The sequence below is a fragment of the Panthera tigris genome, chromosome C2 (genome assembly GCF_018350195.1).
Source record: "Panthera tigris isolate Pti1 chromosome C2, P.tigris_Pti1_mat1.1, whole genome shotgun sequence".
NCBI classification, from domain to species: domain Eukaryota; kingdom Metazoa; phylum Chordata; class Mammalia; order Carnivora; family Felidae; genus Panthera; species Panthera tigris.
In genome coordinates, this window is record NC_056668.1 from 30,173,049 (window position 1) to 30,201,034 (window position 27,986).

The window sequence follows — 27,986 nt, forward strand, 5'->3', positions numbered from 1 at the left end:
TTGTATTCATTAGTGGGCCTTATAAATTCCTACATAGTTTTGGCCCTCATTACCTACTTTAAACTTTATTTCACTAGTCTGTCCCTTATCATATGCTGTAGCTACATTGATGTTATTTCAGTTTCTAGAACATACCAAGGTCTTTCCCATTCAGGAGACTGCCTATGCTGGATACTCATGCCAGGATTGTCTTTTGCACTTCTTACCTCAGCTAACTACATTTATCTTTTAGGACTCTGATCAAGAGTCACTTATTTAGAGAAAACTTTCATGTCCAGTAATCCAAATGAGTTATTCCTGTTACATCCTTCTTTATGGCATTTATCACATTTTTCAAAAAAAGTTTATTTATTTACTTTGAGAGATAAAGAGAGCAAAAGTTTGGGAGCGACTGAGAGAGGGAGAGAGAATCCCACGCAGGCTCTTGACTATTAGCACACAGCCTGATGCAGGGCTCGAACGTGCGAACCATGAGATCATGACCTGAGCTGAAATCAAGAGTCGGATGCTTCAGTCAACTGTGTCACCCAGACACCCCCACAGTTTTTAAATATACACTTACATACTATATACTTATATACAACCAGATGGTAGTCTCTGTTTTGTTCACTAGTATATACTCAGTGCCAGCCTGGTTAAGTTCTCCACATATATATTTGTGAATGAATATATTTTATGCTTAATATGTATTAGAGACTGAAAACATTCATCGTCCCCAAAGTTTGTGTTCATTGAGGCTGTTTCCCACAGTAATCTGTTTTTATTTAAAATCATGATTGCATTTATCTTTATTTACTATAAACATAACAGAGTGAAGTTCATTTCTTTTAAATGGAAGAACGGTTAGGCCATCATGATTTAGTTAAATGCAATGATTACCGGAAGTCAAAAGGGAAATCATTTACAAAACATGAATAGGAAATGAATCTGCTAAGCCTTTATTATGTTTGTAATATCGAAGCTTTTGAGTGTGGTTTTGTAGATAGGTTTTGAGGAAAATGCTCAATAGATATGAAAACAATTGCCCTTTAAAAATTACAGCAAACAAGTATTCAATCCTAAGGGGTTAATAAATTGCTCAAGGGAAAAGGGTTATAATTATATTTAATCACTATCATTAAAAATAGTCTTTAACAGGTTGAATGCTTTTAACTCGATGTTCTGAATACCTGGTAAACACCGACCATTATTATTCTTATGTTTTCTTTGCCGTAAAAAATGAGCAGAGTGCGAGGAACACGTTTTTATTCGCGAAGAGAAAGGAGCATGCTGCTTCTAAAATCACCTGTCGGGTGAAGTAAACATGAAAGGAAATATTCTTTACGATTGTTTAAAATTCACTGCAAAGATTGCCCTGCCGTACAAAAGAGGAGAGTGGGTATGTGGCCGAAAACAAAGATCCGTGGGACAATAAGATTAATTTGAAGTTGAAGTAAGAAAGGTGCCTCATTTGTCACCCAGTGCCAATTTGCAGTAAACCTTAGCGTTTCATCACAGGGTTGCTTGTGAACTACTCTAAAGCAATCAGCTTTCCTGAAGCTGGGACCTAGGGTCTTCCTGAGTCCTCTTTGAGGGCACAAAATCCCCGTGATTAATCTTCTGTTCTGTCAACATGAATATTAAGTGATTTCCTCCCTAGTGCATTATTATGTTGTCTTATTTAATGCTACTTTCTGAGGACTACACAGCTTGACCCTCACATTGAGGGTGAACAGATAGGATTGTCCTGTGGGCATGGGATTCTCCTTGAGTGTGAAATTATGCAGGCATGTGGCTTTATGCCTAGCCAGAGATTATGACTTGAAAATATACTCAAGGAAAGAGAGTCAATGAAGCTTGTTAATTAAATCATACATTTTAACTTATTGGAAACTAGCTATTTTGATAACCATTTGGGCATATATATCGTAATACAAATATGAAAGTGCACAATAATTCCATTGCAAATTAAAATCCTGTGCAGTACAAACAAATGCATTCTCATTAAACAGGTAGTGTTAATATTTCATATTTATTACTAGCACTAAATCACTTATGGATTATAAATACAGATTTAAATTTAGATGTAGCATAACTATTCACGTGCGTTCTAAGTTTTTCCAAGTATTAGTATGGGACGTAATTGCATTTTTTGTTCTCCACATGTGTGAAGGCTCCCTTGAAGTGTCACAGTATCATCCTGACTCATGTTCCCTCATCTTTTCTCGAAGATTCAGTTTTAAAATCTGTCCCCTTTCACCTGTCCAATAACTCTAGAACATAAAAGAAGCAGTTAGGAACAGACGACTTTGTATGTGTCTTGCTTCCTTGCAAATGTCTACTAACACAATTAGTTACATTCCTGGGAGGGTCTTTGTATTTATCTATTATGTTTTGAATGAATCAAGTCATACTCTTTTCTAACACATTAGAGTGTTTATTAGTTCAGCTGGTTTGCTGACAGATGTTTCCTTTAGGATGGAAGAAGAACTAATACAGCAAGTTCAATTAAAAAAAGTCGTGCCCGGGTGACTTCATGGCTTTGTATTTCTCTCCGATTTTTAGAGTAAACTTTCCTAGAGAAAACATCACCTTTATTGTTTTCTGTTCCTTCTGTGATGTATATGAGCCACTGGCACATTACCTATAAATAAATGACGAATGAATGAATTAATGCAATCCTTTGAAGAAATAATGTGATTTCAGCATAAATGTCCCTAAAGGCAGAGTGAGATCATAGTGGAGCAAACTTTTCCTCCAAAGGAAGTATTCCTTCGTGAGTATTTTTTTTTAATTATTTTTATTATTAAAAATGTTTATTTTTGAGAGAGAGAGAGAGACAGAGTGTGAGTTGGGGAGGGGCAGGGAGAGAGAGGGAGACACAGACTCAGAAGCAGCCTCCAGGCTCTGAGCTGTCAGCACAGAGCTGGAGGTAGTAAGCTCAAGGTCATGAACCCTGAGACCATGACCTGAGCCAAAGTCAGAGGCTTAACCCACTGAGCCACCTAGGCGCCCCTCCTCTCTGAGTATTTAAAGTACTGTGTTTTCTTTACCCAGTCTTGAGAGGAAGGACCTAAAAATGTCAAACTGTACTTTGTTTTTAGTAAAATCGTTTTGGGTTTCATGTCTCTGTCATATCACTTAAATTTTCATAACTAAAAAATTTGAATACAGTAAAACCTAGCTTATGATAAATGGGCCTAAGTATAAGGGGAGAAGTCACTTAGCTTGTGGTCAGCAATAAATACGTACACATATACACAAAATGTAACTCTCTATAAAAGTTAGCATTGTAATTTATGTGTTAGCATCCTAATATTAGCCTTGTAGCATGAGCAACCAGGTTTTTACCAGTTGTATCTTTCTTTCTTTTTTTTTTTTTTTAATTTATTTTTTTTATTTTGAAGAGAGAGAGAGAGAGCACAGAAGGGGTAGAGAGAGAGGGAGAGAAAGAATCTCAAGCAGGCTCCACACTATCAGTGTGGAGACCTGTGTGGGGCTCAAACTCATGAACCGTGAGATCATGACTTGAGCAGAAGCCCAACACTTAACCAACTGAGCCACGCAGGCGCCCCATGTATTTTTCTTTTTTAATTTTACTTGAGAATGTGTTTTTGGTCATAACTGTATCTGAAGGTACAGTATATGTAATGCTTTGTAGAAATAGGGATACCTCAGATGAACATACTGATGAATTTGAGTAATAAAAGAAATTGGGGACATCAGCAATATTTTAGAGTTAAGAGTAATATTTCCCCCCTCTTTCCAAGACTGGGCAGTGCATTGAGATGATTTGGGATTCCTGTCCTTGTATTTACTAAGAACTTGGAGGTGATGAGGGAGGAGTGCTCTAAGAGTCATTGTGGGTGGGCCTTACTCTGTTTCTTTTAATTAATAACCCCCTGAGGAAAACAACTAATAGAACAAATACTCTGTTTTTTTTTTTTTTTTTTTTTTTGTATTTTATGATAATATATACACCAAAATGTGGTCAACATAATTAGATGGATGGTAAGTTATGTACTATGGTGCTTTATGGCACACTAATAGGACTTGAAATTACTGTTTTTTGCTGAAATCAGGAAAAGAATAATAGTTGGAAAACAGTTTGAAAGCTCAAGTACATTTTACTATTTTGAGGTTTTATTTTAAAAGATTCATTATTTGGGGCACCTGGGTGGCTCAGTCGGTTAAGTGGCTGACTTCGGCTCAGGTCATGATCTCACGGTCCGTGAGTTCGAGCCCTGCGTCGGGCTCTGCGCTGACAGCTCAGAGCCTGGAGCCTGTTTCAGATTCTGTATCTCCCTCTCTCTGACCCTCCCCCATTCATGCTCTGTCTCTCTCTGTCTCAAAAATAAATAAACATTAAAAAAATTAAAAAAAAATAAAATAAAAGATTCATTATTTTTTATAATTTTCTTTTTTGACTTTATCATAAGATCTAATGTATGATTTCTATATTTTTTTCCCCTACACTATGGTTATTGTACCCATGTTATTGTGCTTTCTTGTGCTTCCTGCTTTTTCTTATAAACACTCTAATTTTTTAGGGATTAGGTTAGACTAGTTTGTATACATAGTACCTAATATAAATGTCTAAAACTTGTCTGGGAGAAGGAAGATGTTTTAGCAAATAGAGTACGAAAACATCTAACAACAGTTTGTGTTTTTGTTGTTGTTGTTGCTTAAAGTTTGCTTTTCTAAGTGATAGAGATTTTAAAAGGTAAAGGAAACAAGTAAAATTAGAGGGAAGACAAACTATCCTCTTACCAAGCTGTATTTCACCACAACTTACTATAAGTTCTAATATCAATAATGTAGCACTTTGTGTCGCATATAACTTACTATCACCTACAGATATATCTACATGAATCATTAATCACTTGCCTTAATTAAAATTATAGGCTTGGCATTTACGGAGAGTTTTGAGCTTTCTTCTCCAGTAAAAGAGCTCCAGGTTATGAGCTTCCATTTTTGCCTTAAACGTTTCAGCAGACTGATATTGACCAGTGCAAGTTTTGTAAAGATCTATGTAGGGGGAGGAAAGTATCTTTTCCTTCTTCCGTTCTTAGTTCTTGGCTGGGGCTCCTGGAACAAAACACAGATTAACAGAAGTAAAAGCATGCACGTTTACTTAATAAGTTTTTTGTGACACGGGTGACTTAATAAGGAAATGAAGACCCCAAGAAGTAGTTAAATCTAAGTGTTTTTATTGTGAGTTTTGATGAGGAGTAGAAAGTCCTGGGAAAAAGTGATTGGACAGAGTATGAGGTAAGTGTACTGAAATGGAGGAAACTTAACCAGGCCTTTTGCTTCAGATTCCTCTCTGTCCTTTAGTCTTCAGAGAGAAAGACACACCTTTCCTTCAGGCATAGGGAGGTCACCTCTCCCCTGACTATTTGAAGACCTGCTTCAGGGGAAGGTCAGAAAGTCCTTGATGTTCTTGCCACTTCTCAGATTCCTTCAGCATGAAATAATCAATGTACCAAATTGCCCTGTTTTGGAGTAGAATGTGCTGAACCCCATAGACTATTTAAAATTGATGATGCTGAAGTTTTGTTTTGTTTTGTTTTGTTTCAGTAAGGAGTTTGATAATAGGGAGTTTCAAAGATAGTATTGGAACAGCTCATTTAAACAAACCGGTACTCTGTCCTGATGAATGTACTTAATGCTTCCTAAAATCTTGGGGGAAAAAAGCACAATACGCAGCACATTTGAAGTATATATTGTTGCTTTTTGAAAAACAGCACAGAATTTTGTATTATGTCTTGATAATTTTGAGTGCTGAGGATATAAATCTGTACAAGCGATTTAAATTCTTGGATTTCTCTTCTGTAACTCAAGGATAATTATACAAAGGTTGTGCTGAGAATGAAATAAAATAATCTTTGTAAAGCACCTGGTGCCTATTCAACAAGATATAAGTATAGTGATCCTTGCTGTTATTATTGAATATTAGTGCTATTGAGAAGGAGTTAATATTTGTTAAACGTATGCATATACCAGAGTAGTGTGCTAGGCACCAAAAATATGAAGTTAAATCTTGCAGAAGAAATAAGATCTATATAAATAAACAAAATTCTAAGACAACAATTGATAAGAATACTTCCTGTACTCTTATGTACAATTTACCAGCAAAACTAGTCAATTCTGGATTTAGTTCAGGTACATGATTGCTGGGATGGGGCTTGGCACTGAGAGGCCATTGGTAAAAGAGTAGACAGGAATGATTAGTATCAGCTGGGACTATGATCCCTCACCAAACGGACCTTCCAATCTTATCCAGATTTTAAAGTTTTGTTTTTTTTTTCCTTCAGAGTAGCATCTGGTCGGCTTTTTTTTTTTTTAATAATACATATGAATACAAATACACTCTTTCATAAATACATATATATATATATATATATGTATTCTTATTCATCAAGAATTATTTTTTTAATGTTTATTTATCTTATTTTTGAGAGAGAGAGAGAGAGTGAGCATGTATACAAGTAGAGGAGGAACAGAGAGAAAGAGGGAGACAGAGGATCCAAAGCAGGTTCCAGGCTCCAACCTGTCAAACAGAGCCCTATGTGGGACTCAAACTCATGGACAGTGAGATCATGACCTGAGCAGAAGTTGGATGTTTAACCAACTGAGCCACCCAGGTGCCCCAAAGGTTATTCTTTGCTTTATCAGAGGTGTTGCATGGATGGGGTTGTCTTTGAGTATACAGGTGGCTCAGCAGAGTGCAGAATCACTCCTGCATGTTCTAGAATCTCTGCTCATTTCTATCTCTATATTCTCCTTGGGATAAGGATCATGAAAGTGGGCTTTTGATCCATACTTTTATAATTCTGTGTCAGTTATATGAGCTTCCTTGGCATTCAAAGAAACATATGACCTGTCTGCTTCAGATATTATACTGCGCAGAAGAGAAAAAGGGTTTAATCAAACTGTCAGGGCACAAGACTCTGAACTCCTTGAAGGTGGGGCTCCTTTCCTCTAGTACAGTGCCTGGCGCATAGGATACAAGAATTATTTGTGTCAGTAATTACTAAAGTTACTAATATCATTGAGACCACTGTTTTCATGTAAGAGCCAATGAAAAGTACTTTATAAAGCATATTATCTATAGATAGACCTCATTGTAGCATCCAAAATAGTTCTATTCTTTTAATAGAATAACATACTTTTAATACTGAAAAGAACAGTGCCATTGAAAAAATAGACACTACTCTGTAGCTAGTCAACAGTTAATGCACGTCCAGACTTATGTGAGAACTTACAATATAAAGACAACTTTCTTAATTTTTATCGTATAACAGACTTTTCATGGGACATGTTGTCTCAGGCACTTATCTAGATACTTTAAATATATAAATTATTTTCTTCCCCTAACATGGGGTAGGAGATATTATCATCATTATTTTACACCAGGTTACCAAGAAGGTTAGTAAGTTGCCTGCACTTACCCAACTCCTAGGTCTGGATCTCCAATTTGAGCCCAGACTCCATGTTCTTAAATGGCCCTAATGTTTTATATTCACATGCTGACTTAGAATTTAAGCAGTGTGGTTTACCTGGGTGATCTCATTTTATCATCAACACAGTATATAGAAGCAGATATAATTTTCAACCCACTTTACAGAGGAAGCAATTCGGGCTAAGAAGAGCAAATGTGAGCCTGAACTGGGTCCAGAAGTGGTTGCTTTTATCACTGAGTGGTTGTGTCACTCACTCTTTTCTGCTGAGATAGAGAAATGGATCACTCACTGTCACTCATTGTCTGCTCCCCCAACCCCAGTTTATTTGTTCTACCAATTTCTCAGAAGGTCCAATGTTGTTGTCCTCTGACTTCTCAAACTGTGTTTGTCTGATCATGAAGCCTTGTCTTTTTTATCTTACTCTAGTCAGAACTGAGGAAACAAATTCACTTTCTACTCTAATCCAATTTTTTATGTTTTGTTTTATGAAGGCATTTTGATACTTTTCTGTCTCATAATGTTAATGAGACTGATTTCTTAGACATTCTTCAGGCTAAGATAGACTATGTTCTAGATTTAATGGTTTTCTTGGCTAATCTTTCAGGTTTTTCTAATGGCAAAAGTTTTCTAAAGGATAATTTCTTATGTGGCCACATTGAGTATTGCAATATTCCTCTTCATTATGCCTTGAAATTTGAAAAAAAACAACAACAACAAAACAAACTTACAATATTATCGGGACACACTATGTAAAAAATATGGCTATAAATTAATGAAATTAATCTCATAAGTCTTACATGAAAATCAATTCTACCTCTAAGTAGTTCAATATAATGGTTGTTTTTATTTGTCCTGGTCCTTTATTTATTTACATTTTTTCTTAATTACTCTGTGTTTCAGAATGATGTTTATTCCACAGGTAGTGCTGTTCAGTCTGCTCATAGGGGAACATTTAATTTGTGACATTAATTATGGATCACAGTGGAACTTCCATGGGAGTGAAAGTCAATGTTAGCCAGGGGCTGTATTGTTTATATCACATATGTTCTGGTGAATCAATTAGTGCAGACTTCTGAAATTCAGAGGCGTATTTTAAGAATATGTTTGTTAACCAAAATTCTGTTAACCACAGAATGACTTTGTGATTAATAGACAAAACTCCTCTAATCCCATAGCATGCAGAGGGTAGCTTTTAAGACCATGAACTATCAAACAATATTTTCACCTCACCTTTGTTAACCTAAAAACAAGACAGATTGAATTGCAAAGCTCATTTGACAAATGAGCATATTTTGCTCTCTTCCTATAGTTTTCTTCTCTTGGCTTTTGTGACCAGTGTTCCTTCCCAAGCAGTGTTATGCAAATGAACCAATTAATGATAGATAAAATGGTCTTCCTACCTCGCAGAGTTTGTAACTGGAAGGGCAACACCGTAAGTCACGTACCTATTCAGTGGATTCTATAGGCCACTGCGAGGGTCTGATTAGCTTGACTGTGGAATACAATCGCAGAGGCATCTGCTCGGTTAATTTTGAGAGAAAATTTACCAGATGGAGGCTGAAGATTTAAGTGATTAGAAGGTAGTAGATTGGAATACAAATTGGATTAAGAGAAATTAGATTGATATAAATCGAATTGAGTCACAACAGTTTGTGTTGTTCGTACCAAGGGGCAGTGGATTATGGGAGAAGCAGATGCTCCAATGAGATAGGAATTAATGTGGCTTTGACAGTCCATCTGCGAAGGTCTGAATATCGAGTACATCCCTAATCTCTCTCTCCATTTATCAATGCCATAATGTTAATTAGTACTTCATTCATTAAGTTACTTACAGAAGAAAAAATCTCACCCTTATCCCCTCTCTGCTTGAGAATTTGTTATTCTGCCAAGAATTGGAAAGCTCTCTTCAGCTGAGCTAGCCACAGTTGACAGAGAGACCTGTGTCCTTTTCCTCATGCATACTCATGCCTATGCCTTTGGCATGAGTACCGTAAGCTTAAAATCTTTGCTCACGTGTTCCTCTTCATAAATATATAGTTATTTGAAGTCTGGCGTTAATAACTAGGCACAATTCCACTAAAAAAAGAGTGGTTATATTAATCCAATAATGTAATTATATATACTCTACGTTTTGGTTTTTATAAGATACTTGAGTTATAAGTTTTATTTAATGACTCAAGTTTGACATTAATGCTGCATGTCAGATTCCTCCTTGAAGAGAAGAATGAGAAAAATTCTGTTCCTGTAATTCTGTGACTGTGTTTATACCTGTGTGTGTGTGCGTGTGTGTGTGCGCGCATGTGCATGTACTATTTATATGCGAGTTTATAGAAAATCGCACGTTGCTGTTACTGTTGTCCATTTTGATATAAAGTATTTAGACCTGATCATTAGAAAAAAAAAGTTTGATGAAACAAAATTAAAAGAAACACAACATTTTAAGTGCTTAGGCTTATATTGGGAACATGACTCTTTAAAATCCAAAGCGTATTGACACAGGAACCTCAATATTACAGCACTGGACACAGCAGTGAAATTCAGCATCAGGCAGTCTGTCTTGGATCCTGTCCAAAGGAACTGAGCCAGTGAAGATCCAAAGGCGGTCTCCCTTGTAAGGCAGCCCAAGAGTATGGAATCTAAGGACAGCCATGCAGAAGTATCCCTGTATTAATAGCAATCAGGCAAATACAGCTTCTGAAGGCTAAAGCGATGAGATGGGCAAAAATGGAACATCGAATCCTATGATGCAAGAAGCATACCATTAAAGGTTGTGCCAAGTCATTCAGAAATAATCGTAGTACGGGCAAATGTGGGCTGCCTGCCAGTGTGCAGGCAAGAAGAATTTCTATTTTTGCTATGTGGAGGAAAGCAGTGGCTTGTACAAAAGCGTATTAAGTGTTTTAAAATTTTTGGCTTAACAAAGAAATTCTATAGGCAATGAGCTCTTCGGGTAATGCTCTTAATGTAGGAATAAGATATATAGATAGAGATAGATACAGATAAAGATATAGATACAGATAGACAGAGATAGGTAGATATATAGATAGATATGTGCTATGATATATGATATATTTATATAAATGGCCACTCCTCCCCCATGCTCACCTGAAGCTTCTACATCCTTCCCAGACTCCAATACTAGGGTAGTTTTTGGAGACACTCTTAATGTTGGCAAAAGAATCTGATGCTCATATTGTCTGCTTCAAAAATAACCTGCCTTCTAGAAGCCAGGATTGAGCCTGAGGTATGTCTGACTACAGAATCTATGCACTTTCTGTTTAGGGTCTTATATGTAAGCAGTGCATATGGCCCATCTTTCTAACTGTATACTCATCAGTACAAGCTGATCATAATGAGAGAGTGTATCAAGCTGGATTCCAGCAAAATATAGACGAAAGTAGAAAATCAAACGAAGATGTAAGCTTGCAAAATGTAAAGTGTAAAGCAGAATTCCTTGTTGTAGTAAAAAGCGATCCTCCAAATTTGTCTTTTGCTGTTGTGAGAGTATTCAATGCCACCTAGAAATAATTTAGTACTGAGGATCAGTCCCTTGTTCCTGTTTGTCGCTTCAGTTTTCAATTGTCAGCCATCTAATTGGGAGTCTTGTCTTTATTAAGAACCATCAGTACATCAAGGTGGGGCTTATGGAGCCTGGCAAAGCCAGACATTGTGCTCTCATTCATGCCTTTGTTTCTGTGACTGATTATCGGGTGTTTAATACCTTGTTGAGCCCCAACGAGGATAATTAAAGGAATCACTTAGTTGTCAACTAATGACCATACAATCTCCCCATTTTTTTATGTTGATAGGCTTTAGACAGTGGATATAGTTTTGCCGTGAACTGTGTTTCAGTGTTTTTGCATACGTGAGTTCAAATCCCACATATCAGACATACAGATACTGAGGCTAGTGAATGCATGTCAAGTACGTCAGTGCTACTACATGGTTTCATGTTATTTAGTATTTATTTTTGCTAATCATCTCACAACATTTTTCAGAAATTAATTTGAGACCCCTATTTACTAGGTAATATTTCTCTGTTTTATATTTAAAGGCACTCGAAAGCCAAATAGAAAACAATCAGCCAGATTTTATCGATGCTTGCATCGTCACTTTTGGATGCATATGAATCAGCTGTCTCACAAGCTTGCTTTCAGTACAGGTAGTTCAGATAGATACATCAGGTATAAACTACCTCCAGGAAATGGAGGCTTCTGCATCTCATTTTTTCCCCTTGCAGTTGACATATTTTTTCAAATTTTCAGTGAACTCAGAAATGGAGAGACACAGCCAACTTTTAATATAGTAAGTGATGTTCTGGCACCTTTGACTATAAATCAGTGTTGCAAAGACATTATGGAAGCATGAGGAAGCACTGTCCAAGTAAATGCAGAGCCCTGGCATGCTGGTTCAGAGTTTTGTGCTTCATCATAGGGCTCACAGGGCAATTTGCTTAATCCTGGATGCAAAAGCTGGGCTTACAAAAGTGCAATTTGTAATTCAGCTGGCCAAAGAAATGGATTTCTACTGGTCAAGGGAATGAGAAGAATTTAGAGTATCCCACGAATGTTTGAGATTTACCTGGCTAACCTACTTCTTTATTTGTTTCTTTAAAGAAGTTATACCTAGCTCTCCAAAATCCTTATATATATATTTTTCTGGATATGGAGTGACAAGGGAGAGGAATAGTATATACTTGGAACAGATAAACTATGAAGTTTTTGGAATAATGATAGTGTGATGCAAGTCTAGAGAGGGATGGAACTGAGAGGCAGATATAAAATGAGAGAAAGAAGGAAGAACGGAAAAATCCATAGGAATCTATGCCTGAATGGATGTGAAAGAAATTAAAGAGTTAATCCTTCCAAGTGGGATTTCTAGCATGAGGGACCTGAAGTAAATGGGCTTATGTCAGAAAGAGGAGGGGCATGGGGTGTAGAACAAGGAGAGAGAGGTGAGGGATCTGTTTTGAGATTTATGGAATTTGAGATGCTAATTGAACATTCATGTGGGCAACTGGACCAAGCCTAGAGCTTTCCTTACCTGGAGACTTGACCCTTCTTGTCATATAAACGATACCTGTCATGGTGAATGGGGATGGGTTCCCTGTGGTAAGAATGGAAGAGAACAAGGCCTACATCACACACCTTGAGAGGCATTAATCGAGTCAGAAATTATTAGACTCAATTTAGGCTTTTAGTTCAGTAGTTTACATATAACTCAACGATATTTTTCCTCCCATTTATTCTGGAAGTTTGTAACACAACTAACCAATAACCATGTTCTGTAATTTTTTTTTGTTATTTCATTTTATTAAAAAAATTTAATCTTTATTTATTTTTGAAACAGAGAAAGAGAGAGAGACAGAATGTGAACGGCGGGGGGCAGGGGGTGCGGGCAGAGAGAGAGGGAGACACAGAATCTGAAGCAGGCTCCAGGCTCTGAGATGTCAGCACAGAGCCCAATGCGGGGCTCGAACCCATGAACTGTGAGATCATGATCTGAGCCGAAGTCAGATGCTTAACTCACCGAGCCACCCAGGCTCCCCTGTAATTTGTTTAAATGTCAATTGTAGTTTGTTAAAGAACAAAGCACTGTTATTACTGGCTCCTATGAAAGTTCTCTCCCTACATGAAATGTTAATCAAACAACATTATACTCTTTAAAAATTCACGACTTTTTGGGGCACCTGGGTGCTTCAATTGGTTGAGTGTCCGACTTTGGGTCAGGTCATGATCTCGCATTTCATGAGTTTGAACCCCATATTGGGCTCACTGCTGTCAGTGCAGAGCCCTCTTAGCATCCTATGTGCCCCCTTTCTCTACCCCTCCCCCACTTGCCTTCTCTCAAAAATAATAAACATTTTAAAAATAATAAATTCACATACTTTTCATTTTTTTCCAGATTTTCAGTTTCTGCTTGTTTATAAAATCCAACTTGTCAGAGTTTGATGTATTGAGTACTTGACGGTAAAAGCAGCTTCCTACATTTAAAAGATAGCACCCTAATCTAAGCTCTTGTTATTCTTGTCTTTCATAATTGCTATAACTCTATACATTTTTATTCCCCTGCCTGTCAATGTTTTCTTTTCCTTTAGCATATTCCAAAATAATTCTATGTGTTCCACTCCTTTTGCTTTGTGAAAAGAAGGCATTTCATTTTGAGAGTGGCTAGATGGAGGTTAATTCCATATCCACATGGTAATAACCTGGGAAAACCAGGGGATGATCGGTTTCATTTGATCCTTCATCTGATAAGGCTTCAAAGTAAATGAACTGAATGGGAAATAACATTTTTCGTAAGTTTTCCAGAAACTGCAAATGTTTTTTGAGAGACCCAAGGAATTGAGTCTCTGATCTATTTCAGCGAAACATAATTCAACCAGAACATGATCATTTTGAAACATTTATAACACTCTCATTTGCTTCTTTTCTCCATTCAGTCGAAAAACAAGTTCTTTTTTCTCTATGCACACCAAATCTTTTAACTGAAAACTACACTTGGTATTTTTGTTGCAGTAATGATGTTATCTGGTGGTCATTTTGCTCTGAAACAGAAGATATCCCTTGAAAGGAAATTTAAAGTTTTATTAAATCACTCACTTTTTAAAGGCATCAACAGATACTGTAAGTAAAGAAAAATGAAGACAGAGTAGGCCCCTTGAATGAAAGGTATACTGATGATTAAGGTAACTCATATTCTTTATCTAATAGACTAAAGCAACTCTGATTTCCAGTCTAAATTTAACCAACCATTTGTATAGCCTTACAACAGATGTCATATCAAATTCATTATGATTTACTAAATAAAACTGGATAGAATGTTTTTCTTAAAGAGATTAACTGAAGTTTATATTGATTCTTTAATTCAATGCATAAAGTGAGGCATAAAATGCTGGCTTGAAATTTTTCTACAATATTCTAAAGATTTAAACACATATTTAATTCCAAGCTTAAGAGCTATTTGCAGCTGATTAAACATGGCCTCTTTTTCAACCTATTCTGGATCAAAATTTTGTCCAGCGTGTTTTTAGAGGAGTAAACACTTTAAAGGTGAATTTTAGTGTGTATCCTGCAAATAACTCTGCAGAAATGTGATGCTGTCGCTTCCATTCAGTTTGGTCAACTGTGAAAACCCATTCACTCTGAGTGTGACAGTGAAAGACAAAGCGATAAGTACAAGTTGTATTCAGCTACCTTTATAAACTGCCTTTACTCTCCAAGGTACAGGCTTCAGAAAAAGAATTCCGACCTGCCATTTCACAATACAAAAAACCCTGAATATAATATGGCCGTTCCCATCATTTGAGAGAAAATCTTTCTTTTCATCTTTGGGATCACTGTACTCATCATTGACTTGGGTCTTTTGTTGCAAGAGGTTTAGCCTTATTTTAAAGGCACACAACTTCATAAAATTGTAATATTTTGCTTTAAAAGGAAGAAAAGGAAGAAAATGAGTTTGTTTTAACCACCCCTTTAAACCCCTGGCAAGTTAATTTCAGACAGTATTCTAATAATATTCCTGTAACAGGAATATTATTAAGGTTAATAATGAGTGAACCTAACTCATGTTATTGCGCCTTCGAAAGATGTCTTTTGATATTCTTTCATTCTCTTTAAACTTATGATCAAAAGCAACCCTGAAATAGAAGCTTCCCATGTATTTATCACACATTGGTTTTAAGATTTTTATAAAGAAAAATAATTGATAATGGTATAATCTGTTTCAAGAAAATATTTAAGGGGGTACAAAGAATTATTAGGCACTAATATTTAATTAAATATCAATTACTATAATTCACAAATAATTTCTTTAGCATGCCAAGGTAGTAATGTCTGGTACTAAAGTTTTAGGTATACGATTTGTCACGAATTACAGTAGTAGAAGCTTTCTTAAGCTGTTATAGAGGCTTTTTTAAGTCAAAATCTAGGTATCTAAATATAACTCCATTAACAGAATGAAAAAAGGAATATATTTATTCATGAATTTAAATTACATATTGACTTAGCACCTAATATTTTCATCTTTAAAGTTTATTTATTTTGAGAGAGAGAGAGCATGAGCAGAGGAGGGGCAGAGGGAGGGAGAGAGAGAGAATCTCCCACTGACGGTGCAGAGCCAGCGTGGAGCTTGCACCCACAAACTGTGAGATCATGACCTGAGCTGAAATCAAGAGTCAGATGCTTAACTGACTGAGCCACCCAGGCACCCCTCATCTTTAAAACTGAATACAGTATATGACAAATGCAAGCCCAGAATTGTTGAAAACATGAAGCCTTCGGGGGAAATGTAGGTAGGGTATATCATTCAGAATGACCTTTAATTGGTAGGTAGGAACAAGCAGTAGTAACAAATCATGGTACAGAGATGGGAAGAAGCTGTATTTTGAATGACATACTATTGCATTAAAAAAGACCATTTTGTGGATGGTAGCCCTTTGTTTTTATAGAGCCATAGATTTCTTTGAGTATAGTGAGAGAGTTTATCCTACTAAAAAATTTACACTTTATACTAACATTAATTAAGTAAACATTTACTGAGTGCTTACTTTGTGCTTATGGAAATAAATCATTCAGCCTTCTCAGCAATGTTATTAGATAGGTCCTGTTATTAGATAGGTTTTATAGATAAGGAAAACAACATGTGGGGAAGGTAAGAAACTAGCCTGCATTCACAATCCGATCCAGCACCTGGATAAGAGCAATTTTAAGTCAGAGTCCTCTTGTTAAGAGAGTCTCTATTAACTGCCAAAGATGTACCTTATAAAAAGGCATATGCACAGATGTTCACAAAAATTTGCATCTAATTTCTGACATCTCCTCTCTGCCATTCCACATGAGCCCATCTGTGGCTTAAGAACCATATCAAAAAATGATAATAGAGCAATGCCGTGAGAGTCATATGTTAGGCCAACTTCTTAAGTATAACTACAGCTGGCTTTTGAACAACATGGGTTTAAACTTGCACAGGTCCACTTATACGCATTTTTTTTGTTTTTGTTTTGTTTTGTTTTGCAATGCTCTGGCTATAAAAAGCTTTGTTGTTTGCACCTGATCCACGTTTTGCTCGAGGGCTCCAGAGGGGTTAAAATGCTTCCCCGTGCCTGCAGGGAGAGGCTCAGGCAGAGGCTCTGACACCAAGAGGGATATCAAAGGGGCTCCCCAAGAGCCACTGGGCTCTGGAGGCTCCTATGCATTCTTGAGACAGCCTTTGAAAGCGCTACTCCCCCAGCCCAGGGTCAGGGCCTGCCAGCCAGCCTGTGGAGGTTAGTCAGGTGGTTACCATCTTCTTGATGTTTTACTCCTTCAACCAGGAAGTGATTCTCCAGGAAGTCACAGAGGTGGAGGTTTGCATGGCAGAACCCAGGATGTGCAGATACAAAAGGACTTAGTTCAGATTCTTCTTCAGGACCGTGGTGGCTTCCACGGCACCCTGGGTTTTACCGATTTATATTGGGACAGCTTTTGCACTTCCTAGGGGAGTGCACAGCTGCTGGGCTGATTTTGCGTTTTCAAGAGACACTTGACACCCTTGAGATTCCCTCGGCCAACCCCCAAATAAGTGGCACTTGTCCTTCTGAGCCACTTATGGTCAAAATAGAAACCCAGAGAGAGGTAAGTGTAGGAGGGCCACAGATACATGTTGACCTGAGGGTTGTTTGTGGCCCCTATTTCAGTGGGCTAATTTTGATGAATATGGGAGCTCGTGGTTGGTCGGCAATAAGGAGCTAAGCTCAACAAACAAACCAACAAAAACAAAACCCCCAAAAACATTGTTGACTGGTCTGGGAGGCAGAGGATAGCTGAGAAGATGGTTCTGAAGGCTGTGGCTAGAAAAGAGGTTGGAGGGTAGTCGGAACTTGGAAGAAGGGCATTTCAGGGTCTTTCTATCCAAACACTGTTGAAGCAAAAGACAGATTCATCATAAATGAATTTTCCTTCAGATTTTCTTAATGATAGTTTGTTTACTTTATTTTACTTTATTATAAGAATATAATATAAAATATGTATAACATAGAAAATATATGTTAATCCACTGTTTATGCTATTGGTAAGGCTTCCAGTAAACAGGAGACTAGTAGTAATTAAGATTTTGGAAAGGCAAAAGTTATACATGGATTTGTGGATTTTTGACTACGGGGTCGACAGAGTTAGAGAGTCAAGAGTCTACAGCCCCCTCCCCAAGTTGTTTAAGAGTCTACTGTAGAATGTCTATTGGAAGTGAACAAGGCTCAAATCAGTCATTGTGTGCATTACTTAGACATGAGACAGCTAATACGTGGCTCGTGGCAGTTGTAATTTTTTGGGTAATGCTTTAGCAATTATTCTCTTAAGAAATTTTCTGAATTGTGCTAATATTTTCAATTCTATTTTTAAAAAAATCTTTAGTATACTATATGGTAAAAGAAGTTTGCAATATTGACTAGGTCACTGAATCTCAATTTAAGTTTATAATAAAATAGTTAGGCTAGAGGAAAATATATCACAAGTTCTACACAATTAGCAGAGACTAAATATTTCACAAAGTTTAGCATGCATGTAAAATATGAGTGCTGTTAGGAATGTTGTTTTCTGATGCTGACACTGGGGGCTTTGGAATCTATGGTTACAATGATTAACACTACTGCTACAGAATTTTCAAAATATATTGCTTAAGAAATAAAGTAGAAGGTTAAATGTTATCACTCCATTGGAGCTTACATAAAACAAATGCCATATTTTTGAAATAAGTTCATAGTCTCCATCAAATATATGTTGATGTTTTTAGAAAATTAAACATCGTTAAACATTTTAATGAGTTTGGAAATTGTCCCATTGCATATCTCTTATAAAGTCTAATGAAATTTTGAAACCACATTGAAATATTTTAAATATGATGATCAGAAGATGAATTTCAAGGATATCTTCCTGGAATAGAGTTTGCTTTGTCATTGTAAGGCAAATCTACATAACCCATGAAAACCTCTGATTTGGTGGCAAATCACTCTTTAAAGAATGCCTTCAACCATGGTAAGGTGTAGCAAATTGATTTGAAATAGTATTGGATGAGTGTCCAGGTTAATACATTGGCTCCACACTGACTTGTTGGAAAATGAATTCATAAAGTAGGAAATTAATTTGTTATTTCTCCAGAGGAAATCACTCCTAAAAATTTACTAAAAACCTTTCAGGTTTGTGGTTTCAAAATGTCTCTGCAATGTTGTAGAGATATCCCCATGTGTCTACTCCTGGCTTCAGTTTCTTTCGGTGACTGGTCTAACTTTCCCAAACAGTCATACCTTCCCCTGTATGTTGGGGCTGTGTTGCCTAGATCCACCTTCTGAGGTGAGGTCGGTGGCTCAGTGCATTGGATTTAGGCAGCCAGAAAATGTGTAATAAAAAGCAATTAAAACTTACATAATGAAGGTACTAAATAACGTTAAGGAGGTGGAGGAAAAAAATATGGAAAATGTGTCCCACTTTTAGTATCTTCAGCAATTTCTTTTAAGAGTACTTAAGTAAAGCCCTGACATACACTTGTGAAATTCAGAGAAAAAGTTTTATGAAATCTGTCTCAGTTGCTTTCCCCTAAAATAGCAACCTGTTTACCCTGAATAAGGAAAGAAATGTTAAATATCTTGACTAAGGTTGTATTTTACATAATTGATAAAATATTTACTTTTAAGATAAGCATCCCTATCTTAGCAGTTGGTTTTTGGTTAAAATGATTTTTAGAACCATGTATTTATTGGCCATGAAAATAAATTTCATAGAAATGTAAGAATAAATTACAAGTGTTACATGAGCTAGTTTTTAAACAAAAGTTTTTAAAGCATTGTTAACTTTTGGAGCGTTCCCTAAGAAAGCATTTGATTAGCCATTTCTTTTGATAGACCTATCAAGGCAAACTTTCTAATTTATATTTTATTAAAAGTATGAGCATTAATCTACCTCATGTATCTTTAAAAATTTGCTCTGTGCTAGTAAATCTAAGCCTGCTACCTGTTATCTTCTCTTGTCGTTATGTCCATTATGATGTGACAGCCATTGTCATGTTATGAAACAACGAATTTGTAGGAGTTTACTGTTCCATTTGCCTCAATTTTAGGATGACAAAATAGTGTTATAAGAAAGTTTAGGTAACTTGCTTAAGGTCATATACCTAATGCATACAATGACCCAGGGGGGGAAAAATCAATTAAGCCAAAACAAAAATAAACTGAAATCTAGTGCTTGGTTGGGACTTTCCATTTTAAATTTCCAAAAAAATATGGCTAAGGAAGAGGCATAATGGACAAAGAAAACTCATCCTAAAAACAGAGCTTGTATTCCTAGATATGGTAACTATAGTTCTTGTAGTCTCAGTTTTGGAGAAAAACTTCAGTTCTTTGGTTCTCTATTTCTTTTTTCTTCTCATCTGTAATGTGGGGATTTGAGATGAGAGGGTCTTTCGTGGCTTCATCTTCTTCCTGTTGGACCTAGAAAACTGGATAATGGGGATGCTGCTGGATGCCATTGTGCATAACTGAAACTTGCAGAATCAAGGTTACTTGTTAAGTTTGACAAGAAACATCTTTTATACTTGTCACTTCCCATTCATATACTTTGCCCTTTAGTTTTATGACATTGAAAAGCCATACAGAAATTTTATAGTAAATAAGTAGTTTTTGGAGTTCTCAATTTTAATTTAAACTTATTTTTAACATGGTACTGCTGTGCTTCCAGAAGGAATGAGAATCTTATAAATTTATTTAATTCATTGCCAAATCAGGTCATCTCCTGAGAGAGTTTTACTAAGGTTAAATGGATAAAACAGTTTTTGTGTTTCCTGAATATTGACTTGCTCACCACATCCTATCATATATAGGACTTATGTGGGGGGGGGAAATGATCTGTTTCCCCCCTCCCTCATAAAGGAAGTATACTAGAATTTATTCATCATGAAGAATTCAAGGATAGAAAAGTTACAAGGACAGACTTGATGGAGTGATCAATTCCATTTCATTACAAATTATGTTAGCTCACTAATCAGTGTGGATGGAGTTTATAGTGGCACTGGGATATGTTGCTTTCCATGGAGAAAATTTTGATAGGATTTATTTTCGCAAAATAGAAAGCAGTAACAACTCATTTTGAAATCTAGTATAAAGGGATCAACCTGGTCTAGCTAAAATTTACCTTGCAGAAAAACATTAATGCAAGAATGACCTCAGAAAACATCAACTCTTAGCATTGTGATTAGGGTTTTAAGGAGGAAATATTGGGGGGGGATCTTTGTTTATAGAAGAGAAAAAAAATAAGGTGCTCACTACATGTCCTGGTAGTCTATGTGTAATTTCTTTTCATCATCCAAACTGGCTGATGAGTCATTTGGTATTCTGATTTGCACCTGGTAAAGTGAAGCATAAATATTTGCTGGTTAATAACCCATATCCCTTTTTCCTTCCACAATGACCTCCTCCTCAATGTGATGGGTCAGGAAACCTTGATTTTTTTCAGGTAGCACTATGCACCTCTCTGAGGGAGGGAAAACTTCAGGAAGTATCTCTGGTCACATTCAAAATTTGAGTAATCAGAAAGAACCTTGCTGGCTTAGTCTTACTAGGATTTTTTTTTTTTTTTTGAAAATATTCATAACTGTCTTAATGCTTTGTTAGAGGTCAAAATCAACCTTAGCTTGACAATAGCCAGACCTCCAGGATCCTGTAAGTCTTCTTTAACATATGAAATTCCTTTAGAGACTTCCTTTATCTCTACCTGCATACCCCCAACTTAAACATATATAATCAGTCACTCCTCACAGAGTGCAGCTCTTTCTGCCCAAGTGTCCTATCCCTATGCTTTAATAAAGGTACTTTTTGCACACACAAAAAAGAAAACAACAACAGCAAAACACATGGTTATTATTAACTAGGAGATAGTACTGTGTCTGTTTTTAGGAAAAAAAAAACAACAACAACAGATGCTGCACAGAAATTTGGCTGGAGGGAGTGTATTTGCCAAGAATTTCTTCTGCCTTTTAAAAAAAATCAGAAAAGTTTGTGTTGTTTGACTTGACCAGATATGACTATATAGTGAAAAGTATAGCTTTCACTATGAGTGAAATATGAGTGAAAAGTAAAGCTTAGTTCAAGGAAATACTATACTCTAAGTGAACGATGAGGAAGGAGCAGTTTACCTCTGAAATGAAATCAACAAGTGTTCTTCTAGGTGCTTTATTCTCTTTTATTATACTGTGTAATTGAAGTCACTCTAAAAACAAAAGTTACTCTAGCACTCACTGAGTAATATATATTTAAATAAATATATATTAAATATATTTATAAATATATTTATGAGTTAGGATTTTATACTTCAACTCTCTAACATTTGAAGAGCAAATAAACTACTCTGTTTTTTTATTAAATATTTTACCAACGATCATTTCAAAATCATTGTTTGAGAATCCCTGAGAAGCAGAAAAAATCCATTATGTAATTTTGGGTGCTTAGAACCTCATTCAAAGATGCTTCTGCATGCACCTGACTAATTTGTTGCCAGGTATAAGTCATGACTTTCCAGACCAGTTTAGACCAGGTCAGAGGGCATGACCTTCTCCTGGTCAGCATGCCAAAAATGACTGTCTTAGACCTCTTCCATTTGTAACTTCTGACGCTTCTTGTTCACTGTGGGGACCAAGAATCTGCATTTTAAGGAGATATCCCGGGTAATGCTGATGCTGGTAGTCTGAGAATTATGTTTTGAAAACCAAGGAAAATATGATTAGAGGCATCTATCTGACTCATTTCAGTCAAACTTAGAGGAGGGTTTTGGAATTAGGGTAGTTGTAATGTGCGTTCTTTACTTATTCTTACATCCAGTTTTTAAGAATCCTGAATATTTTGGATTAAAGGTCTTAAGTTCTAATTCTGTTTCTGTTAGCTCTTTAATTATGAACAAGTCACTTGGCTGTTTTATAGTTTACTTTCATGGTTAGCAACAATATACATTTGGATGTTCATCTTTAAGTCCCTGTGACTATTTTCTGTTTGTTTGTTTGTTTTTTTTTTTTTAATAAGAGATGAAGAAAGTTGAATAAAATGCTTTTAATTATAACTTGACTGGGGTGCCTGGGTAGTTCTGTTGGTTAAGCATCCGACTTCAGCTCAGGTCGTGATTTCAGTTCGTGGGTTCGAGCCCTGTGTTGGGCTCTGTGTTGATGCCTAGTTCAGATTCTGTGTCTCCTTTTCTCTGCCCTTCCCCTGCTCATGTTCTCTCTCTCTCTATCTCAAAAATAAATAAGCATTAAAAATTAAAAAAAAAAACCACTTGACTTTGTGAATGTCCTATTAATAATTGAAATAAAAAGGTGTCTAGACTTGCTGCAAGAAAAGTTAGAATTGCAGGTAAATCTGATATTTTGCTTAGCCGATCTGTTCATATAAGAATCCCAAATAATTACATGAGCAATATCAACACTGCAGTCAAAGTTGTTTTTTTTTTTTCCCATCTGAAATCTGGAGAAAACAGTTTTATGATCCTATATAAAAGAAATATAAGTGAAAAAATTAGTTATTAATGGAAAGTGACAAACAGGTACTCTAAAGCAGATTGGCAAACTTTTTCTGTAAAGTATCAGCAGATATTTCCAATGTTTTAGGCCACATGAGGTCTCTTTCCTCTTCTACCTTCTTTTTAATTGTTCCTCCTTCTCCTTAGTCTTCTAACAACACTAAAAATGTAAAAAACGTTCTTAGGGGAGGGCCATGCAAAAACTGGTTACAACAGTGCTTCTCAAACTTTGCCTGCAGAGGCATCCCTGAGGGGGTGCAGATTTTGATTGTGTAGGTCCTGGGTTGGGCTTGGAGTCCTGTATTTTCCAATTTGCCTTTGGATGTCAAAGTTCGACAGTTTTCAGGACACTTCATGTAAAGTACAGCCCCCTCTACTGTTCAGTTTTGAATCCCCATTAAGTTTGGCTGACAACTCAGCTGTCTTTTTTTTTTTTTTAAACGAAATAATTGGGTTATTTGGCCCAATAATGTAGCATACCTAGTAGTTTAGTGGTCCTTCCTAATTTTAAAGACCCAGACCTCTTTGCAAATTTGATGAAATCTTTGGTCCCCTCACGATTCTCCTGTTCTGCCCACACATGAGTACCCATTTTTGTACAATTTTAAAGAATTCACTACCTACCTAAAGCTTATCTATCTTAAGGTCACTGCTATATTGCATAATGTCTGAATTTAAGGGAGTTCAGAATTAATCCCCTCAGTTTTAATAACATCTTAAAATTTAGATATATTTCTGTAGATCTACATGTCTGCATTTGTTTGTGTATCTATCAACCTATATGGTGAAATCTTTCAGCTTTATTTTATGCCCTGTTGGATATTGCTGACCTGATGATTATATTTCAAAACAAGAATTATAAATGAAGATATAACCTAATTGTTGGCATGGGTGAACATGAATTCTTACCCCTTATGTTAAGCTTGTTCACAATGCCTTACCCCTGACTTTTTAGAAATTGCTTTATTGAAATAATTTATATGCCACATAACTCACCTATTTAAAGTGTGCAATATAATAGCTTTTATTATTATCACGGAGTTGTGCAACCATCATCGTAATCAGTTTTAGAATATTTCATCACCTCCAAAAGATACCCTTAATACCCCTTCACATCCAACTCCTATTCCCCACCCTAGATAATGACAAACCTGCATTGTGTGTCTATTTTCCTCTTCTGGACATTTCATATAAATGGTGTCATGTAATATGTGGCCTTTTGTGATAAGCTTCTTTCACTTAATATAATGATTTTAAGGTTCATCCATGTTGTAGTGTGTATAAGGACTTCATTCTTTCCTCACTGCTGAATAATATACCATTATGTGGATGTACAACATGTATTAGTCAGTTGATGGACATTTGGGTTCTCTCTTTTTTTTTGTTATTATGAAGAATGCTGTTATGAACATTACATTAGACTCATGTGCAAGTTTTTGTGTGGCTATAAGGTTTCCTTTCTCTTGAGTTATATCCCCAGAAGTCGAATTGTTCGGTCATATGTTAATTCCAAAATTTTTGAGAAAATCTAGAATATTATCCGAAGTGGCTGCACCATTTTACTTTCCCACCAGCAATGTATGAGGCTTTCAGATTTTCCACATCCCTGGCGATACTTGTTATTTTACTTTTTTTTTTCATTATTGCCATTCTTCTGGGTGTGAAGTATGTCTCACTGGAGATTTTGATTTACATTTCCCTAGTAGTTAATGATGTCAAGAATCTTTTCATGTGCTTATTGGCCATTTGTCTGGCTTTGTTTGCAAAATATCTATTTCAAATCCTTTGCTTATTTTAAAATTTGGTTATTTGCATTTTTTTTGCATTTTTTTATTATGCTATGAGTTCTTTATATTCTAGGTATAAGTCCCCTATCAGCTATATGATTTGCAGATATTTTCTTTCTGATTCTGTGGGTTGTCTTTTCATTCTTTTGATTCCACCCCCCCCCCCCGCCCCCCCGCCGCAAGCACAAATATTTAAATCCAATGAGTCCAATTTATCTGTTTGATTTGTTGCATGTGCTTTTGGTGTCCAAGAAAGTTTTCCTTAACTCACAGTCATGAAAATTTGCTCTTATAATTTCTTCTAATGGATAGTTTTACCTCTTCCATTTAGATTGTAGATGTCTTTTTGAAGTTTTTATAACAGTGGGAATACAATGACTAGAAGAATATCCAAGGGTGACAACACCAGATTAGGTTTACATATGCTATAGTGATTAATGGGTAAAATTCTCTGAGGGCTTATTGGACATGCTGGATTCTAGGTGTAATTGCTAAGGGGGCTAGATATTTTGCCTTTTTTTCCTTTTATAAGTCCATTATTTTCTATTTTATTTAATAAGTATTTGTGTATTTCAGGTTCTTTGCAGGCCTTCTCTGGGCCAACTGCCAAATAAGGTGGGGAACTATTTGATAAAGTGAAGAGCACTCTAATAACATGGATGATTGACTTGCTTTGTTTTAATAACAGAACAACTTTGACATAGGGGGGCTGCAGATAAGTGCACGTGGCAAATTAGAGAACAAGAAAGGTATCTAAACAAGGTGATTGTAACCTATATGCCTGTTACATGAAGAGTAAGATTAACTGTTGTTCCATTTTAGGATCAGATTGTATGGCTCTGAGACCAGATCTTTACATTTGGGAATATGTTACTGATTTGCCACTGTGATTAGACATTCATATTTAAATACTTTGAGATCTTTTCTGATTGTTTCTTTTAAAATACATCTTTTTATATTCTTGGAATTCCTCATTTGCTTTTGTGATCCAGTATTTTCAATATATATACATAACCTTCTTTGTTATTGTGATGCACAAGGTGATTACCTGTCCATATTTATATGCTTTGGGTTTTTTTAGTGCTTTAAAAAAAATAAATTCTGACCTTTGTACTCTTTTGCTTTAGGTACCCAGCACTTGTAATGTTTAAGTTCCTTCTTGGATCTGATGAGATAACAAATTGTATTCAACAACCTTGGGAAGTTAATATTTCTCAGATTTATTTATTTTTGAAGCTGAAATGTGCTAATATTAGATGATTGGTTGGAAAATGTTAAAACTTGTATCTAGACTATCATTATGACCTCACACATGGTTATTTTTTTAAGTTTATTTATTTATTTTGAGAGAGAGAGCACTAGCAGGGGAAAGGCACAAAGAGGGTGAGAATCCCAAGCAGGCTTCACAGTGTCAGCACAGAGCCTGATATGGGGCTCGCTCTCACGAACCAAGAGATCATGACCTGGGCTGAAACCAAGAGTCTGACACTTAACTGACTGAGCCACCCAGGCACCCCAACTGACACGGTTATCTCTTTCACCATCTCTGTTAGATTTATGCGCAAGAGCTGGTAAGACCCTTTCACAAATAATGGCCAGTGACACCTTATAAACTAAAAATATATAAAACAACACATTATGAAAATTTTGATCTCAAAATACCAACAGGTTGTTTTCTTCCTATTCTTTCTACCACTTAATGGCTCCCCTTTCATTGTACTTACAAGGAAGTCATTGGTGCCTACAACTCTTCCTGACTCTATGGTGAGATAGCATATTCTATCAAGGGTTATTTTATGGTATGCCTCTGTCTTCTTTTTTCTACCTTCAGCATCATTTCTCAAAGTCAAGTTCTTTTTATTGTTCTCCAGAATAGTTAAGTAACTTTCTCCTTTTGCCTCCATTGCTCTTTATCTTTTATAGTGCGCACCAAAACTATCTAATACAGATAGTCACGTCACTGCCCCCTCAAAATCTGTTAGCCATATAGAATGAAGATCACAATCCTTAGCATGTTATTTAAAGCCCTTTTTTTCTGGGCTCCAAAACTACCCTTCACCCCCACCTGCCATATCAATTTCCTCCCTGATTATGAAATATATTATTTATGCATATACTCTCATGTTCTCATGTTGTTTCTTCAATTCGAATGTCTTTTCCCCTCTATTTACATAGTTTTATTCTTTACAGCTCAATTAAATGTCACCTTTTCGGGGGAGGCCTCATTATAATCCAGTTAAAGTTAACATTTCTTTTTCCACTCTCTTCCCATAATGCATTTCTTGGACCTCCATGCAACATTTATTTTATTTTATATAATGATTTATACTTGAATTCCTCAGTCATATATCCCTGAGTTCAAATCCTGCCTCATCAGCTTATTTCCTCTACATTTCTGGGAAATTGATGTCATTTCCTGAGATGCTTTCTTATCTGTTAAATTGAGTTAATATTTGTATATAATTTGTGGGTTATCTTTTTATGTTAAATCTGATGACACAATGCCAGTATGATACACTGCATTGTATATTCTAGATACTTGCCCACGTGGCTTTGTCCCCCAGTAGACAGTAATCACTTCAAGGATAGGAGATCGATCTTACTCTTCTTAGCACCCAACAGAAAATCTCATATTCTCTTTTACTTTGCTTGTCACAATTCATGGAAAATTTAAACCTAACTCATCAGAATTAACATATTAATTCAATGGTATATTGTCACATTCTGCAAAGGAGTGGCAACGACTTAGGAGCTGCATCAAGAACCAAAGAATGAAGCATGAATAAAATAGTAATAAGGGCATTTTGAATAATTGGGGATTTCAATGTGAACATAAGCCAAACGAGAGCTATAGATAAGGAAATGTTAAAGCTGTCTTCATTCTGTCCTGTTTGTAGGATCTCGTCTTCGCCAGGAAGACTTCCCCCCACGGATTGTGGAGCACCCTTCAGATGTCATTGTCTCTAAGGGAGAGCCCACCACTTTGAACTGTAAGGCAGAGGGCCGGCCAACGCCCACCATTGAGTGGTACAAGGATGGTGAGCGGGTGGAGACTGACAAGGATGATCCCCGGTCTCACAGGATGCTTCTGCCCAGCGGATCCTTATTCTTCTTGCGCATTGTACACGGGCGCAGAAGCAAACCTGATGAAGGAAGCTACGTTTGTGTTGCAAGGAACTATCTCGGTGAAGCAGTGAGTCGAAATGCATCTCTGGAAGTGGCAT

At 36.3% G+C, this 27,986-nt stretch overlaps 1 protein-coding gene across 1 annotated transcript in view; it reads left to right on the forward strand.

Moving 5' to 3' along the window:
• Nucleotides 1–27,986, forward strand: part of ROBO2 (roundabout guidance receptor 2) — a 600,254-nt gene that overhangs the window by 37,875 nt on the left and 534,393 nt on the right. Inside the window, exon 3 of the mRNA XM_042998321.1 lies at nt 27,634–27,986. Within this exon, the coding sequence (XP_042854255.1) occupies nt 27,634–27,986 (353 nt within the window). The remainder of the gene's footprint in view (nt 1–27,633) is intronic.